Raw genomic sequence first — 18187 nt, 5'->3', positions numbered from 1 at the left:
CACGACGGGCGCATATCCGTCCCAACCTCCTGGAAGATCCGAGAGGGGCACCGTCCAGCTGGTCTTTCCCTTTCTCTTTTCTCTCTCTCTCCTCTCCCTCTCTCTCTCTCTCATGTGTGGCTTGTGGTTTTATCCCCCCCCCCCATCTGTTTACAGGGATCAGGAGAGAACCAAACAAGCATTTTGTGCCACGGACAGTCATGATTGGCGGCAAAGTAAGAACCAAAAACCGGAGGGTGTTGAGGCGTATTGTTTCGGGCAGGGCGTTGTGACTCGGGAACAGGCACGTGGGGAAATAGGAAGGCAACAGCAGACGGTAAAATGGTCTGGCCTGGCTAACATACCAGGTCAGCCTACCAGTCTAGTTAGCCCAGGGGGGAGGAACCACAGGCCTGGCCAAATCCAGCCGTGCTGACGTCCCATGCTGGTCCTGCGCGACTTCCCTAAATGGCTCCACCTCTTCTCCCCAGTCAACCATCGTTTTCCTGGCTTCTGTGCAGTTTCCTCTCCATTTAAAACAGTTGAAATGCCTCTCTTCCGAAGGCAGGAAGGGAACTTAAAGCTACAATTGAGTGGCATTTGTGGCCCCCCCCTTTTGCCTTTGGCCCTGCCCACCAATGGAACGCAGCCCCCGAGAGCATCAGGCTGAAAGAGGTTCCGCACCCCTGATTGAGCCTAATATTGTTTCCTCCGATTGATGACGGCTCTCAGGAGGAGAAAGCTTATTCCCATCCCCTGTTACCAGACCCTTTTACCTGGTCTAGATGCCAGAGCTTGAAGCTGGGACCTTTTACATGCAAAGCAAGGGCTCTGCTAAGCAGCCGTTCTGGGACGAGGGATTGGGCGGCATCTTTTTTTTTTTTATTAATGTTTTATTTTAAAATTTCAACCAAGAAAAAAGAGGAATGGGGAAAAAAGGTAGCTACATAGATCTGAATATGAGCTTTTCTCCACGAGGCATTTATCGTGCACTCCTGATTCCTCACTCTTGGTTGTTTACGGGCTCTTTAGACGACACTGTGATCCTCCAGTTTTGCTTCTGTTTTTTCAGAACTCTTCTTTTTTTAAAAATGGGGAAAATGACATTTGTTTCTCCTTGTGTATTTGTGCTATTCTGCTACAGCACAGCTCCACCTAGAGGTTGGTTGGTTGGTTGGTTATTTATTTACTTATTTATTTACTTTTCTATATTGCCCAATAGCCAGAGCTCTCTGGGCAGTTTACAAAGATTAAAAACATTAAAAATACAATATACAGAGATTAAAAACCATTTACATAAAAAACACATGAACGGACAATATACACAAAAGAAACATATATCTAAAACAACTTCAAACAAACAATCTCAAAAACAAACAACCATAACCATAAGACATTCCAGAATCAATTAAAACTTATCATATGCTGCTGAATGCCTGGGAGAAGAGAAAGGTCTTAACCTGGCACTGAAAAGGTAACAATGTTGGCGCCAGGTGGGCCTTGTCGGAGAGATCATTGCATAATTTGGGGGCCACCACCAAAAAGGCCCTCTCCCTTGTCACCGTCCTCCGAGCTTCCCTTGGTATAGGCAGCTGGAAGAGGGCCTCAGATGTTGAGCGTAGTATACAGGTAGGTTCGTGTTGGGGGAGGCGCTCCGTCAGGTATTGTGGTCCCAAGCCGTGTAAGGCTTTATAGGTTAAAACCAGCACCTTGAATCGGGCTTGGAAACATACAGGCAGCCAGTGCAAGCAGGAAAGAAAATGCTCTTTGTGTAGAGCTTGGAGCTCAATGCTGTGATGAAACCGAAAGCAGATACAGCGACAAACAGCCTTGTATAGAAAAGCCCTGTATCAATTTCAATGCATGCATATTCATTTATTTATTTCATTTCTGTACCACCCACTAGTCGAAGCTCTCTGGGCAGTTCACAACAATGAAAACCACAAAATGCATCATAAAATACAATATGAAAGGTAAAAGTTGAAAGCTACAGTATAAAAGTACAAACCAAAATAAGACCTAGCATAAAATACAATAACAGATTTAAAACAGAGTGAAAAGACTAAAATGCCTGGGAAAATAAAAAGGACTTTGCCTGGTGCTGGAAAGAGCACAACGTAAGCGCCAGGCAAACCTCTCTAGGGAGCTTATTCCACAGCTGGGGTGCCACAGCAGAAAAGGCCCTCTTCCTGGTAGCCGCCTGCCTCACTTCCTTTGCCAGGGGCTCCCGGAGAAGGACTGCTGAAGATGATCTTAGGGTCAGGGCAGATGGATATGGGAGGAGATGATTCTTTAGGTGATCTGGCCCCAAGCTGTTTAGGGCTTTGACTGTTAATACCATATGAAGTGTGCGTGTGTGTGTATTACACACACACAGAGAGACACACACACACACGAGTTGAAAATACAGCTTTCTAAGAATTATACATAAACTTCAACAAAACAGGCCAAGTATCTAAATAAGAATCCATTCAGAGGTGGCGTCTATATACCCCCCCGTTCAATACTGAAAGCGTCGTAAGGTCCTCAACCCGTTGCCTTATTGGAGGTGGGTGTTTACACTTCCAGTGTTGTTATATCAGCCTTTTTGCTGTCAAAGGGATGTGGCATCTTTGCTGGCTGGCCTAAGTCACTGCTTCACCCCAGGAGGGCTTAGCTTAATAATGGAAGTGTTTCCCCATCCTCTGAACATACAAAGTGGCCTTACACAGGGTCAGCCCAATTTTGGTATCGTCCGCTCAGAGCAGCAGCAGTTCCTCAGAGTCTCGCATGCAGAAGAGGTGCAGAATTTCTTTCTGTGCGAGGGATGAATTCCGTTTTGAAGAAGCTGGGGGGGGGGCGCATTCTAGTGGTGGGTGGAGCCAAAGGCAGAATGGGTGGAGCCCAACACACCAGCATATTTTCGCCATCGGAGGGGCATTTCAGCCTTGGAGAATGAGAGAAAAACGGTGCAAGAGCCAGGCGCAACCCAGTGACCTGTGGCTGGGGGAATGGGGCATGGCCAGGGCCATTCGGGAAACCTCCGTGGGCCGGATTTGGCCTACGAGTCTGAGGTTCTGCACCTGTGATGTAAGCCATGTGCTCTTCCACTGAGCTGTGGGTCCTCCCCAAAGGGAGTAAGGTTGGTGTTGGTGTTTCCTTGACAACTGGGATACTTACGGTTGCCTTTCTACTTCCTTCTTCCCTCCCGTTAGGCTGCCCCTGGCTACCACATGGCAAAGATGATCATCAAACTCATCACATCCATCGGAGACATTGTCAACAATGACCCTGTCATCGGCGATCGGCTCAAGATGCTCTTCTTGGAGAATTATCGCGTCTCGCTGGCTGAAAAAGGTATACTGGTCTCTTGTTTATGTATTTACTCCACTCTTCAGCCCACAAATCATGCAGATTAATAACGAGACACTCCCTGCCCTCCGGCTTACAGTCCAAAAGACACAACACAAAAGGCAAATGGATCAGGAGGGAGGGAGGAGGAAAAACGCAGCCACCAGTTCTTAGTTTCTTGTCACTCTTGTGACGTCGTGCCCTGTGCTGGCCCAAAGGCCTTCCATCACTGAGTCACCTTCTGCACCGTTTCTCGCAGTCATCCCTGCATCTGACCTCTCCGAGCAAATCTCCACGGCTGGCACAGAGGCCTCCGGCACCGGGAACATGAAGTTTATGCTGAATGGGGCGCTCACCATCGGCACCATGGACGGGGCCAATGTGGAGATGGCCGAGGAAGCTGGCCAGGACAACTTGTTTATTTTCGGAATGCAGGTGGAGGACGTGCAGGAGCTGGACAAGAAGGGGTGCGTCTAGAAAGGGGCTGTGCTGCTCTGCATGTGCGTGGCTGCAAGGCCTTCCGCCTCATCTCCTTCCGACTTCCTGCAGCTTTCTTGTCCTGTAGCTATTCTGCCCTGTTTTTTAACCCAGTGGAGGCTTAGGTGGGGCGGTGAACCCACTCCAGGTTTCAGTCAGAACCAGTCAGGACTCTAAAGGAGCTCTCCAAGGTGATGTGCCCTTGCTCTGCCCCTTGGAGAGCTACTTTAGAGTTTTGACTGGTTCTGGCTGAAACCTGGAGTGGATTCACTGCCCCCCTGACATTGGAGCCACCAGCCTCCACTGTTTTAACCTTGGGTGGGAGGGATCCTTTGCCTTTCACCGCTCTGATAATGTGCTAGGGGCTGTACAAAACTGACGTTATGGGGGTGGCGTGGGGAGAAGGCAAAAGCTGCAGATGCTGTCAGTGTTTTAGAGAGCTAGATGCGGCATGCATTTTGATTTCGGTGCTTTTTGTCAGGGCAAGGATCTATAGCAGGGTTGGGGAAATTCGGGCCGGGGGGCCAAATCCAGCCATCCTGAGGTCCCAGTTCAGCACTCCGGGGTTCCCCAGATGCTCATCTCCTTTTCCTCAGCCACTGATCATTTTGCGGTTTCCTGGCTTTTGTGCAATTTTCCCCGCATTCTTAAAAAGTTGAAATGCCTCTTCTAAGGCTTCATTGTTGTTGTTGTTGTTATAAATAAGAAAGAAAGAAAGAAAGAAAGAAAGAAAGAAAGAAAGAAAGAAAGAAAGAAAGAAAGTCATTTCTATACCACCCACTAGGTGAAGCTGTCTGGGCAGTTCCCAAAATTACAAACCTCAAACACAAGATAATAAAACATAGTATATTTTTTTTTAACATACAAAATTTAAACAGCTAAAAATATTTTAAATAAGATACTAGACCTGATGAAGACTGCTCACATAAACGTCCCATCATATGCCATTAAATGCCTGGGAGTAGAGGACAGTCTTAACTTGGGGCCGAAAAGATGGCAGTGTTGGCACAATGCAGGCCTCAGTGGGGAGATCATTCCATAATTGGGGGGCCGCCACTGAAAAGGCCCTCTCTCTTGTTGCCACCTTCTGAGCCTCCCTCAGAGGAGGTACTCAGAGGAAGGGCTCAGAGGTTGATCTGAATGTCTCAGGAGGCTCATATTGAGAGAGGCGTTCCATCAGGTATAATGATAATGCGCCGGTATTTTTGGCCTGGCCCCCTTTTACCTTCAGCCCCACCCACTACTGAAACGCTGCTCCCAAGAGCTTCTCTGAAATTAAATTTCACCCTCAGAGCGAAAGAGGTTCCCCATCCCTGATCTTTAGAATACCAGAATAGCCCATGAGTGAAACAATTGTATTATTATATGAACCTTCTGTATGTGGTTTTCTTCTGAATAGTTGTATTTATTATTTATTGCACTTCTATACCGCCTTTCTGGAATTAGCCAAGGCAGTCGGCAAATATTCCAAAAACAAAACTCATAAACGCACAAAGGCATGGTAAAATAGTGAAAACAGCCTTAAAAACTGTTGTTGTTGTTTATTCGGTCAGTCGCTTCTGACTCTTCGTGACTTCATGGACCAGCCCACGCCAGAGCTTCCTGTCGGCCGTCGCCACCCCCAGCTCCCCCAAGGTCGAGTCCGTCACCTCCAGAATATCATCCAAAAACTGTTAACGACCATTTAACAAGCCAAATTAAAAAGAAGGCATGCCCTGACCCCCTGCACCCTTCTTGAATGGAGAGAGAGAGAGGGGACCAGTTGTTAACTCCGGAGGGAGCAATACAGAAGAAACCTTATCCCCGGTTTAGGAGTGATGGGAGTTGTAGTCCATGCAATGCACCCTACATGGGGCGGCCCTTGAAGACAGTTCAGAAGCTGCAGCTTGTGCAAAATGCGGCGGCCAGATTTATAACAGGGACAAGAAGCTCCGAACATATAACACCGATTCCGGCCTGCTTGCATTGGCTGCCTGTATGTTTCCGCGCCTGATTCAAGGTGCTCCTTTGACCTATAACTCCTTACATGCGTTATACCTATAACACATGTATAATGATACCTATAATGCCTTACATACCTATACCTATAACATATACCTTACATAACTTGTACCTATAACATACCATATTATTTTGTTGTTCAGTCGTTCAGTCATGTCCGACTCTTCGTGACCCCATGGTCCAGAGCACGCCAGGCCTTCCTGTCCTGCGCTCTCTCCCGGAGCGTGCTCAAGTCCATATTCATTGCATCGGTGATGCTATCCAGCCATCTCATCCTCTGCCGTCCCCTTCTCCTTTTGCCTTCAGTCTTTCCCAGCATCAGGGTCTTTTCCAGAGAGTTTTCTCTTCGCATTAGGTGGCCAAAATATTTCAGCTTCAGTATATATTATACCTTCTAACATACATAATATGTTAGAAGGTATATAACATATACCTTCTAACATATTATACCTTCTAACATACCTTATTACATACCTTATACCTATAACATACCTTATTATACCTTATAATATATATAACATATATTATACGTACCTTCTAACATATATAATATGTTAGAAGGTATATAACATATACTTTATAACATATTATACCGTCTCATACCTTATTACATACCTTATGCCTATAACATACCTTATTATACCTTATAATATATATAACATATATTATACGTACCTTCTAACATATATAATATGTTAGAAGGTATATAACATATACTTTATAACATATTATACTGTCTCATACCTTATTACATGCCTTATGCCTATAACATACTTTATTATACCTTATAATATATATAACATATATTATACGTACCTTCTAACATATATGTTATAAGGCATATAACATATACTTTATAACATATTATACCTTCTAACATACCTTATTACATATCTCATACCTATCTCATACCTTACACCTATAATGCCTTACATGCATTATACACATTATACATGCCTTTGACCTGTAATGCCTTATTTGGCTCAGGACCACAAAACCTGATGGAGCGCCTCTCCCGGCATGAACTGACCCATACACTACGTTCAGCATCCAAGGTCCTCCTCTAGGTGCCTCCTTTGAGGGAGGCTCGGAGGGTGGCAACCTGGGAGAGGGCCTTCTCGCTGATGGCCCCCCAATTGTGGAATTATCTCCCCTACGAGGCCTGCCTGGTGCCAACATTGTCATCTTTTCTGTGCCCTGTTAAAACCGCCCTCTTCTCTCAGGCATTTGGCAGCAGACAATGAGTTTTTGATCCGGGCCTGGATCATCTTTGGTGGATGGTTTAAAAATGGGTTTTGGATATATGTTGCCGGGGTGTGTGCTGTCTGTTTATATGTTTTTATGTCAGTGGTTTTGGTACTTTATATAATGTATTTTAATGGTTTGCGGCTTTTGTGAACCACCCAGAGAGCTTTGGCTGTGGGGTGGTATAGAAATATAAGAAATGAAATGAGGTGAAATGCTGGCTGGGAATTATGAGAGTTGCATTCGACACACCTTTGCAGCGCTTGAATGGCTTGAAAGGAAAGGCTACTTGCAGCCGGGTTTGGCTTGGATGGAACGGGAGGAGAATAGAGGGTGTCGCTATGGTCTCTCCGAAGGCTGTGCCCCCTGCGATCAGCTGGCTTCCTTCTCCCCACAGCTACTGTGCCAAGGACTACTACGACCACATGCCTGAGCTGAAGCAAGCCATTGACCAGCTGAGCAGCGGCTTCTTCTCCCCCAAGCAGCCGGACCTCTTTAAGGACATCGTCAACATGCTCATGTACCATGACAGGTGAGAACAGCGGAGTTCGGAAGAGGTGGGGGAGCAGCAGCGGATTTGGCCAAAGGCTCTTTGAACGTCCTGGCTCTCTTGCTGGACCCCTCGGGGGCCTGTGTGGCCTCTGGCCTCCTTGAGGTCGAAATGGTCCGGGAGCCCGAGCTGATCCGGTCATCCCCATGGGAGGGAAGCTTTAGTGCTGGAGTGGACAACCGGCGGCCCCCTGGCCTTAAGTGTGCCCCCACAGCCGCCGGATTTGCTGCAGTGGGGACAGCAGCCGAAGAGCGGGCAAACCACGACGGTGGCCGGCAAAGGCCACATTTAGCCCTTAGAAAGAGGCGCGGGCTTTGCTTTAAAGCTACATTTGGCCTGTTTAGGACACCAGCTTGTTTTGCGGCTGAAGTCCAGCCACAAAGCACCAATTACTTTGCTGCTGAACTGACACATTTTGTTGTCACGTGGCCACAGTGACGGTGGTGTGGTTCCCAGGGGGCTCCGGGGTGGGGGGAGTTGAAATTGGCCCCGGGAGCCCCTGAAATTGTCCACCCCCGCTTTAGTGGGCTCAAGGAAGGGCAGGCAGGCAGCAAGGGAGTGGATTCAATGTCTGACCTGCAGGCAGGCTGCAGAGGGGGCAATAAAGAGGGTGCAGAAAGTGTTATTTAATTTATTTATTATTTATGAAATTTATTAATTGCCCATCTGGCTGGTCACCCGGCCACTCTGGGCGATGCACAATAATAAAACACTTTAAAACAATACAATTCTACATTAAAAACATCATATTTCTAAAATTACCCTAACCCACCCCAAATGCCTGCCTGAACAACCATGTTTTTAATCATAGAATAGTAGGGTTGGAAGGGGCCTACAAGGCCATCGAGTCCAACCCCCTGCTCAATGCAGGAATCCAAGTCAGAGCATCCCTGACAGATGGCTGTCCAGCCTCATCTTGAAGGCCTCCAGTGTGGGAGAGCCCACCACCTCCCCAGGGAATTGGTTCCATTGTCGTATTGCTCTTACAGTCAGGAAGTTTTTCCTGATGTTCAGCCGGAATCTGGCTTCCTGTCACTTGAGCCCATTATTCTGTGTCCTGCACTCAGGGATGATCAAGAAGAGATCCTGGCCTTCTTCTCTGTGACAACCTTTCAAGTACTTGAAGAGTGCTATCATATCTCCCCTCAGTCTTCTCTTCTCAAGGCTAAACATGCCCAGTTATTTCACTTCATAGGGCTTTGTTTCCAGTCCCCTGATCATCTTTGTTGCCCTCCTCTGAACCCTCTCCAGTTTATCTGCATCCTTCTTAAAGTGTGGTGCCCAGAACTGGACACAGTACTCCAGATGAGGCCTAACCAGTGCTGAGTAGAGGGGAACTAGTACTTCCCGGGATTTGGAAGCGATGCTTCCTTTGTTACTTGGCCTTCTTTCCACTTCCTATATGTGTCCTTTTTTGTTTTCAGGTCATCCCTAAGCTTTTTGTGAAGCCACATTGGCTTCTTCTGTTGTCTTTTCTTCTTTTTCTTTTTTCTTTCCACCTTTTCTTCTTGTTGGAATTGCTTGTGATTGTGCCTTGAGAATTTCCTTTTTTAAAACCTCCCACCCATCTTGGACTCCTTTTCTCGCTAGCATCGCTTGCCATGGGACCTTACTGATCATTGTTCTGAGTTTATGAAAATCAGCTTTCCTAAAAATCCAGGGTATGCGTTTGACTACACTCGGCTTTTGCTTCCCTTAGAACCAAGAACTCAAGTACAACATGGTCGCTTTCCCCCAGAGTTCCTGTAACTGCTACTTTATCCACGAAGTCATCTCTGTTGGTTAGGATCAAGTCAAGGATAGCCGATCCTCTAGTTCCTTCCTCTACTTTCTGTAGGAGGAAGTTATCCGCCACACAAGTCAGGAATTTCCTGGATAATGCGTGGCGGAAGCTCATTAAAGAGGGGGCATGGCGGAGTTCCCTAGGAGGGAGTTCCACAGAGTGGGGGCCACCACAGAGATGGCCGTCTCCCTCGTCCTCACCAGTCTAGCTGTCCTGGCTGATGGGACAGAGAGAAGCCCATCCAAGGCGGATCTTGTTGAGCGGCCTGTCAGGTGTTGCTGGAGGCGCTCCTTGAGATAGGCTGGGCCGGAACTGTATAGGGTTTTAAAGGTCAAAACCAACACCTTGAATTTAGCCAGGAAAACAACTTACAATTTGTTAGAATTTCGCAACTCACCTCCCCCTCTGGGCCTTTGGTTATGCCACTGTGTCCAGCAGGTGGCAGTCTGAGGTGGGCTTGCTGACTGAGGGGACCCATCGCCCCACAAACTCAATAGATACCTTCTATTCCCCCGCCACACACTCCAGGTTTCAACCCTAACATTTCATCCCCCCCCCCACACACCCATGTTTTAGAAAAGAAATGTTCTGTTTCCCTGGGTTCCGCTTTCTAAAAGGTTGGGGCAGGATGTGGAGTGTTATTATTTTTCAGCGGCAGGGATTGTATGGTGTAAGGGAGGACCCAAGTTGTGTAAATCATACGCACGCCTTCCTAAAGTAGCTAATCCCGAGAGGCGTACCTTTGCGTGGCTTTGTTGTTCTGTTCTCAGTACTTCTGCTTAACTCTCTCAGCGAGGGTCTTCTTCACAGATGTCCCCTTTTCATGGATCAAACGGACTCTTGTCTTTCCGTTCTCTTCCTTCCCGTAGGTTCAAAGTCTTCGCCGATTACGACGCCTACATAAAATGTCAAGAGAAAGTCAGCGCTCTTTACAAGGTGAGCTGGACCCACGTGCCCAGTGGTGTGGGCGGGTTGGCACTGTGACAAAAGGACTTACGACTCAAGCCTTCCCCCAGCTGGTTTTTTTAAAACAGATACGGAGTTGCTTTTTTTTGCTCACAAAAGATGCAAGCGTAAGGTTCTCTAATGTACTCTTAAAAAAAGAAAATAGATATCCTGGTTAACGTTGGATTAACAGTCAAGGTCAGTTTTGAAAAGGAAGCCCTGCCAAAACAAGTGGACCCTTAGAGACTCACAGAGGAACAGCAACAAGGCAGCCATGTTATGATTTATGTGTCGCTGAACATATTTAAAAATATCTCCTTTTTTATGCCACAAAGGCCTTCCCAAAGGAGAGGTTTCCAGCATGTTCGCAAAAGGCACTCGCTCGCTGCCCTGGCTGGTCCCAGGAAAGCTGTCCGCACGGCCGAGAAGGCCCCGTTCCTTGACGCTGCCAGACAAATGGGACCGGCCCTGCCGTGAGCTGCCCCAGGTGGCCGATGTTGGGCGGTGGCCGCAGCTCCCCTACTGTCCTTGCCAAACACCACCCAGTCGTTCCACTCCGTTGGAGGATAGAGCTGTGTGCACGCCGTCAGCCCACCCTGCTCCCCTAGATGGGCTTGCGGCCCTCAGGAGTGCTGGAGGATGCTATCTCATGCAGGCAGTATTGAAGTGAGAGTCATTTGCCAGTCCAGGTGGCTTCTTTTCAGCTCAGGTAGCAAACTGTCTTGGGGCAGCCATGTTGTCAAACCTCCAGCGGCAGGGTACTCGAAACAGGTGTTCGCTGGTGACCTGGAAGCATGTAATTGTGGGGCTGGGGAGGGGGCGACAGCGGCTCCTTCCTTCCTCTCATGGGCCATCACTTTCCTCTCTGTCCCCCAGAACACCAAGGAGTGGACAAAGAAGGTCATCAGGAATATTGCCACTTCGGGAAAGTTTTCTAGCGACCGCACCATCTCCCAGTACGCCCGTGAAATCTGGGGGGTTGAGCCCACTCGCCAAAAGATCCCCGCCCCTGACGAACCTCGGGAATGAGCACCCAGCTTCTCCTCTTTACCGTCTCCCCTTGGAACCAGCAACTTCAGCGGGGCAGCCGCAAAGCAGTGGGTCCCCTTTCCATCCCAGCTCTGAATGTCCAATCACTTTTTGTCTGTAAGAGGTGAAAGAAAGGGTCTCTCCCCAACCCTCCCATCCTAGGATCAGCCCATAACCCGCAGCCACGAGCTGGGGGCATGCACAACGTCCCCTCCCCTCTTTCTGCTTCCGAGCCCTACTATTTATTTTAGGGGGGAGCCACATCCTGCATCTCCCCCTCTATAGCCGATCTCTGCTTTTTAATGGGGGATTTCCACCTTGCCTGCCTTTATTTCAAAGGTGTTTGTTTCATGGGGGCGATTTTGACTACATCCTCCTTGCTTTAAAAGTTGCTTCTCTTGTCCCGTCTTTATTCTGTAGCGGGGGAATTGCCGGGAAGGGAGAGTGGTTTTTATTTTTCTTGCCTGCAAAGTGGCACCATTGCCCCTTTTGTCGAGTGGGGCAATGTGAAATTTGGAGGACGGGGCCTCTGAACCAAAACAAAGCCGAAACGAAAACAAATAAAGTTTTTAAAACTACCATTGCTGACGGAAATGGATTTATGTTTGAAGAGGGCTGTTGGGATTATTGGACTTCCCTTCAGCCTGTTACCCTGAGGGCGGTTCATATATCATATTGCCCTTATATTGTGCGACCACGTTTGGGAGCCCTCTGAACCTCTCTAGCTCACTTCGGACAAGCCAAGCTACACAGCAGCCATTTCTCTCCCTTTCTAGCCTTTGACCTCGCTCTTTCTCTCCCCTCCACCCCTTTGCCTTGCTGTCTCTTCCTGCCCGCTGAACAGCTGATCAGTAGCAGGTTCAGGAACAGGAAGAACCCGGCGCGCTAGCGTTTTTCAAATTTTTATTAAAAAATACTTTTTTGAAGGGGGCAGGGACAAAGAGCTTTGGGGGTGCCACAGGAGGTCCCGCAGGCGCCGAGTTGGGAACCCCTGCCTTAGAAACCCCTATGACTTTGGGAAGGCGAGATTGCGTCCCGATGCCTCTCCTTGCCGCAGCCGCGGAAAGAGCAGCTGTTTCCCGAGGTTGCAAAAGTGTCCTCGGATGTCTTTGGAGCGGGAGAAAAGGGGATGTTCCAGTGGGCGGGGAAGGAAGGCGAGGCTGAGATCCACTGAATCCTATGGCCTCTCCAGACCTTCGCCTGCCCCTGGCCGTGACTCCTCTAGATGGGCTCAGAGGCCTGTCTAGAGGGGGAAATGGCAAAGGATGGAGAAGTGGAAATGGCCTCTGTCACTCTTCTTGCCTGTTTGCAGCAGCCAGACAGCGTAGGATAATTGGAAGCCTCAGAGATCCAAGGCTTCTATGTAGCGGCTGGCAATGCAGTATGACTGGACCCTCTGGCTATCACGTCTCTGCTGATGACACTATTCTTCCATTCTTCTGGAAAAAGGTAGACTTCCTGTGGTTTGAGAAAAGGTGGAGGAACGACAGGGAAAATGCAGGATGACAATGACTGGGTGGCCTGTAAAAAAAGGGATGCCCCGGGTCGTGTTGGGTGGCTTGTACAAAGTGAGTGAACAGACCATGGCAATTCGACACTATGACTGGGTTCACACAACATGCTAACCCACACTCAGTGGTTGAGTGTGGGTTGTTGCTGAACCATGGGTTAGCATCTTGTCTGAATGCAGTGTGTTTTCCACAGGGTGGTTTGTTAACCACGCACTGTGGCTTATTTTTCTGGAACAACCCACCTTGAGAACCCATGGTTTGTTGTTGGGTTGTTCGGGGTGGTTAAGAAGCCACACGGCATGATTAACAAGCCACCCTGTGGAAAATGTGCTGTGTTCAGACAACACGATAACCCACGGTTCAGCAACAACCCACACCACTGAGTGTGGGTTAGTGTGTTGTGTGAACCCAGCCTATATGCCTAGTAGGGAAGCACCAGTACAAATCTTTCCTTTGAGTGGGAGAGAAAATTGTAGGATGTGTGGCAGTGACAGGTAATGTTCCACCATCATCTTAAAAGTTTGAACTGGATTTTGTTTGTTTATTTAAACATTTTTTAAAATCTTGGCTTGTTACCAGTCTACGTTAATATAGAAAGGGCCCGTCCATGAAGAGAACTGGATTGCAATTAAAGCTTTAACATAGGAACATAGGAAGCTGCCTTATACAGACCCTTGATCCATATAGCCCAGTACTGTGGACACTGACTGGCAGCAGCAATCCAGGGTTTCAGGCAGGAGTTCTTTCAGCCTACCTGGAGATGCCGGGAATTGAACCTGGGACCTTCTGCATGCAAAGCAGGGGCTCTCCCCCGGGCTGCGGCCTCTCCAGCGTGCTTTGCTTTCTTGTCCGGTTTTTATTTCAAAATACTGACACACAAAACACACTCCTGCCCAGGCAGGACCAGAGGGGCACAGCCACTGCAAGTCAGCCCAGAGCTTGGCGGGTGAGAGAGGGCTGGACCCCAGTGAAAGCTGGCAGAGACTCGCGTTGCTGGCTTCCTGACAGAAGACAGGTGTTTGTTTTTTTCTGGCCGGACCAGTGAAATAGCAGCTGGTTGTCAAATCTTACCTCCAGCTGGGTGCAGCACTGCTCCAGTGCAAGCAACCGTTCTCTCAGGGCTGTGAGCTCCACCTGGAGCCCTTCTGCCCACACTGCCTTCTCCCGCAAGGCATCCAGTTCCTCCCGGTACAGCCCGGCCAGGTGGGCCTCACTGGCCAATGCCTGGTTCTGCAGAAGATGGGCCAGGGTGGGGTTGGGGGTGAGTTAGAAATAAGTGGCTTCAGGGGTACAGGAAAAGGAGGCTACTGCGAGAACCGTGAGACACGGACATGTGAATGGAGGATGAATTGTTTGTTTACAGAGTTTTTATCTACTATATAAAAGTAGACTTTATACAGGAGGGCACCTCCTGATTTTATACGGAGGCCTTTACAGGGCTACGGAGATCGGCAGGCTGCAGTGGCCACGGGAAATGGAAATGGCCACGGGAGGGCACCCCGGTGCGAGTGCGGAGGTCTCCATAGCCCGGTTAAATGCGCACATCGGTCGGTTCCCCCCCTGCGGGCTCTACCGAGGGAGGCACGCAGGGGAAGCGGCGCCGCTCCACCAGCCCTGCCAAAAGACCTAATCCCCCCCCCGTCATTTTTCCTCTGCCCTCCTCATCCCCCTTTCCTTGTCTGCCGTGACTTTTTAGAGCGGGGCCGTCTTCGTCCGCCGATTACAGGTGAGCTGCTGCGGGAGGCTGCTTGGCTGCAGAGCATGATAGAGGCCCTCGAAATAAATGGGTGTGTTTTCTCAGTGCCGCGTGCGCGCGTGTGTGTGGCTGCGCGCGGGCTTGGGCCGCGCGGGCCGGGCCAGCCTGCTCCAAGCCGGCGCCCTCCAGAGGCCTGGGACTGGCGCCCCCGCGCGCCCGGCCCTCGGCACGCTGGCTGGGCTGACGGGAGTGGGGGCGGGCGCCGGCCTCGGGCAGGCTGCGTGCGGCCACCCGCTGCCCCCCGCGCCGCCGCCTCGCGCCCGGGGGCGGCGCAGCTGCCCTCGAAGTTCGCCGCAACGAACTTCGAGCCTGATCGGAGGGCAGCCGGGCGAGTCACAGCGGGGGGGGTTCAGCGCCCCCGCTCCGTTGGACTCGTGACGGGCCCATTCGGGCCAGCGGAGCCTTTTCCAAGCGAAAGCGAGCGGGGAGGGGCGATTTCCCCCGGGGGCGGATTTGGGAGCGGCGCTCGCCCCCCCCGAAAAGGCCCCCCGCGCGCCGGCATCGGGCTCCGCCGGAGCGAGCGGGGACTTCTTCGGCGCGGCGCCGCGGGCGCGGAGCGGGGCTGCGGGAGGTCCGACGGCCGCAGGTGGGGCGAGGAGCAGGGCGCGGCCCCGGCTGGCGCAGCAGGGCCGCTCGGGGCGACCTCCGGAGCGCGGGGCTTCGCCCGGCCGCCTCGCCGCCCGCTGGCCGGGCGCGCGAAGGCGCAGCAGCGGAGACGGACCTCCCGCCCGTCGCTGCCGTCGGCCCCCGCCCGGGGCTCTGGGGCGGCTGCGCGGGCGCGGGAGGCTTGCGCGCAGTGGCCGCCCTGCGCCCGGGGCCATCGGGGCAGCCGGCGGTGGGCCGCGCCAGGCGCCGTCCCCGCTGGCTCGCCCTGGACGGCCCGCGGCGCGGAGGCCGAGACCAGCCCCCGAGCCTTCTGCCGGCAGCTGGACGAGCAGGGCGGGCGCGGGCGCGGGCGGCCGTCCGCGGAGCGCGAGCGCGGCCAGGCCAAGGCCCTTCGCGACTCCGGCTCGAGGGCGTGTGGGGTGTTCGGGGCAGCCGGGGGTGCGGGCGCCTGGGCCGCGAGCCTCAAACACGAGTTCCGGACGGGCCTGTGCACCTCTGGCGTGGAGCGCAGCGCGGAGAGACACGTGGGCGCGGCTCCGGAGGTGGCGAGTTCGAGCCCCTGCGGGGCCCATTTCCCTGTTCCCCGGGACGGCCGCGTGGGCCTTGCGCCTGAGACAGAAGTTCCGAAGAGGCCCTTGCGACAGCTGGTATAGCACAGCGGGCTGAGACGCCTGGCTGCGGAGCCGGGCTGTGCGCGTTCGAGTCCCCGCTGGTGTGGCCCGGCTGACACGACTAGGAACCCTGCAAGCTGCACGGCGGAAAGTGCCCAGGGGAACCCCCAGGGAGTTTGGGGGGGGAACCCAGCTCAAAAGGGGGGGAAGAAAAGAGGCTTTTGCTCCGGAGCCCGGTTCTCTAAGAGACTTAAGTGCAAGGATTTTCACCTGGGAGTGAACTTAGACACTCCCAGGGTACTTTTGGCGGGCCGCCCTAGCTGGCCAGCCTGCACAGTGCGCCACTGCTGCACAGGCCTGGGCTCTCTCTGTGCCTTGCCAGTTCTGCCAGCGGGGCTGCACGGCTTGCCCAAGGCTGCGAGGTGGCGGGGCATGGGGCCCCCGGAGCCACTCGCTCGGGGATGATCTGGGCCGGCCCCTCTCCCGGGACACACAGCGGGAATCGAACTCAGGATGGCCAGCCTCACCGGCACGCACCTCGCCCGCTGTGTTACACCAGCACTGGGGAAAGGGCTCTTCGGAACTTCTGGTTGAGGTGCCTGGCCGAAGGCGCCTTCACATAACAAAAGCACCACCCGGGACTCGAACGCCCAGCCTGCGGACCCGCAAGCGGGCTTCTCACCCGCTGCGCTACACCCGCAGCTGTAAGCGCTCCTTCGGGACTTCTATTTCAGCCTCCAGGCTATGCCGAAGACGCCCCCGTCCCGCTCGGATTTAGCCCCTCGGCCTCTCACTGCGCACCTACTGTCCCCTTCCCCCGGCACTACACTGACTGCGGAAAAGGTGTTTCAGAACTTCTACTTGAGGCTCAACCTCTACGCCGCGTTTCCAGGAAAAAACACGTGCCAAGGGGAGGCTTGGGGCTGCAGCCGGAGGCCAGCGGCCCTTGTCGAAATGTGGATTCAAGGCTCTGGCCCCCGAGGCGCCTCCCCGGCCAAAAGGCCCCCGCGCCGCGCCGCGCCGGAGAGCTGACGGCGCAGCCTCGGAGCGCAGCGCTCCTTCTTCCCTCGCTGTGCCGCAGCAGCTGCTGCAAAAAGGGCATCCGAACCTCTGTTGCAGGCGGCGGGCCTGTTTTGGTTTTGGCTTTTACCAGGCAAAAAACACACCAGTCCAAAGGGAATTGGCACTCTTGGCCTCCAGCGCCAGAGCTCGGCTTCTCTCCCTGCTATGTTACACGGGCAGGTGGACGATGCGCCTCGCAACTTCCATTTCAGCCTCAATTTCTGAGCTGCCTTTCAAGGAAAAAAAGTACAAACCGAGGAGGAGATTTCGATTCTAGATTTTCACCCAGGCTTCTCTCCTCGTTGAGGGACAGCAGCATTAAAGCGAGAGTTTTCAGAACTTGTCTTTCAGGCTCCTGTCCCATGTGGCCTTTCAGGTAAACGCCCCCCCCCCAAAAAAAACCAAATGGAATCCACAAAGAAGATTCCTCAACTGCTGGCCACCAGCTCCTCACCAGCCCTTTCCCCTCTGCATTATATCAACGGCTGGAATAACGTTTCTGAAGTTCTCTTTCAGGCCTCGTGGGGGGAAACAAAAAGAGCAGATGCCTGAAAGGGGATTCGAACTCCAAATCCCCAGATCTGCAAGTAGGCTTTCCTCCTGCACCAGGTGTGGTAAAAAAAAAAAAGGCCTCAGAACTACCGTTTGTCTCCCAAGGAGGAGAGGGGACTTTAGAGCAGGGGGGGAGCTTGGAAAGTAGATCGCCAGTATGGTGTAGTGGCAAGAGCGTTGGACTGAGAGCTGGGAGATCCGGGTTCTAGTCCCCACTCGGCCATGGAAGCTCACTGGGTGACTTTGAGCCAGTCACACACTCTCAGCCCAACCTACCTCACAGGGTTGTTGTTGTGAGGATAAAATGGAGAGGAGGGGGATAATCTAAGCCGCCTTGGCTTCCTTGCAAGAGGAATAAAGGCGGGATATAAATGCAATAATAAATAAATAAATAAATAAATCGCCACAGGGTTTTGACTTCACCTCCCAGAGTTCTTCACCAGCTATGCTGGGAAGGGCTTCTGGGAGTTGAAGTCCAAAACATCTGGAGAGCTACCTTCTGCCCACCCTTGCTTTGGAGAATCTAACTGCAAGCAGACTTCAAGGAGGCAGCAGCTCCTAAAACAAAGCTTCCTCTGGAAGATCTTAACAACCATTATAACGAAGATTGTGGCACCTTAAAGGCCAACACGTTTATTCTGGCATAAGAATAATTTTGTGGACTAGAACCCACTACATCAGATGTGCGTGAGCTATTATGGGGAGGTTCAGGTTTATGTACAGTAGGTGTGGGGTGGGAGAGGGGTGGGG

General features: G+C 51.7%; 1 protein-coding gene across 1 annotated transcript in view; it reads left to right on the top strand.

The window, feature by feature from the left end:
- PYGM (glycogen phosphorylase, muscle associated) overlaps positions 1 to 11924 on the top strand; it is a 41316-nt gene extending 29392 nt beyond the window's left edge. Inside the window, exons 14-19 of the mRNA XM_084824035.1 lie at positions 157 to 215; positions 3174 to 3315; positions 3569 to 3776; positions 7430 to 7564; positions 10235 to 10301; positions 11187 to 11924. Of these exons, the coding sequence (XP_084680161.1) occupies positions 157 to 215; positions 3174 to 3315; positions 3569 to 3776; positions 7430 to 7564; positions 10235 to 10301; positions 11187 to 11339 (764 nt within the window). The 3' untranslated portion in view covers positions 11340 to 11924. The remainder of the gene's footprint in view (positions 1 to 156; positions 216 to 3173; positions 3316 to 3568; positions 3777 to 7429; positions 7565 to 10234; positions 10302 to 11186) is intronic.
- Positions 11925 to 18187: the final 6263 nt, after the last annotated feature.

The sequence above is a fragment of the Heloderma suspectum genome, chromosome 17, assembly GCF_057233095.1.
Source record: "Heloderma suspectum isolate Gila_16-S chromosome 17, 16-S_ref, whole genome shotgun sequence".
NCBI lineage: Eukaryota > Metazoa > Chordata > Lepidosauria > Squamata > Helodermatidae > Heloderma > Heloderma suspectum.
Note: the sequence above shows the minus strand (reverse complement) of the source record. Positions and strands in the feature narration are given on the sequence as shown.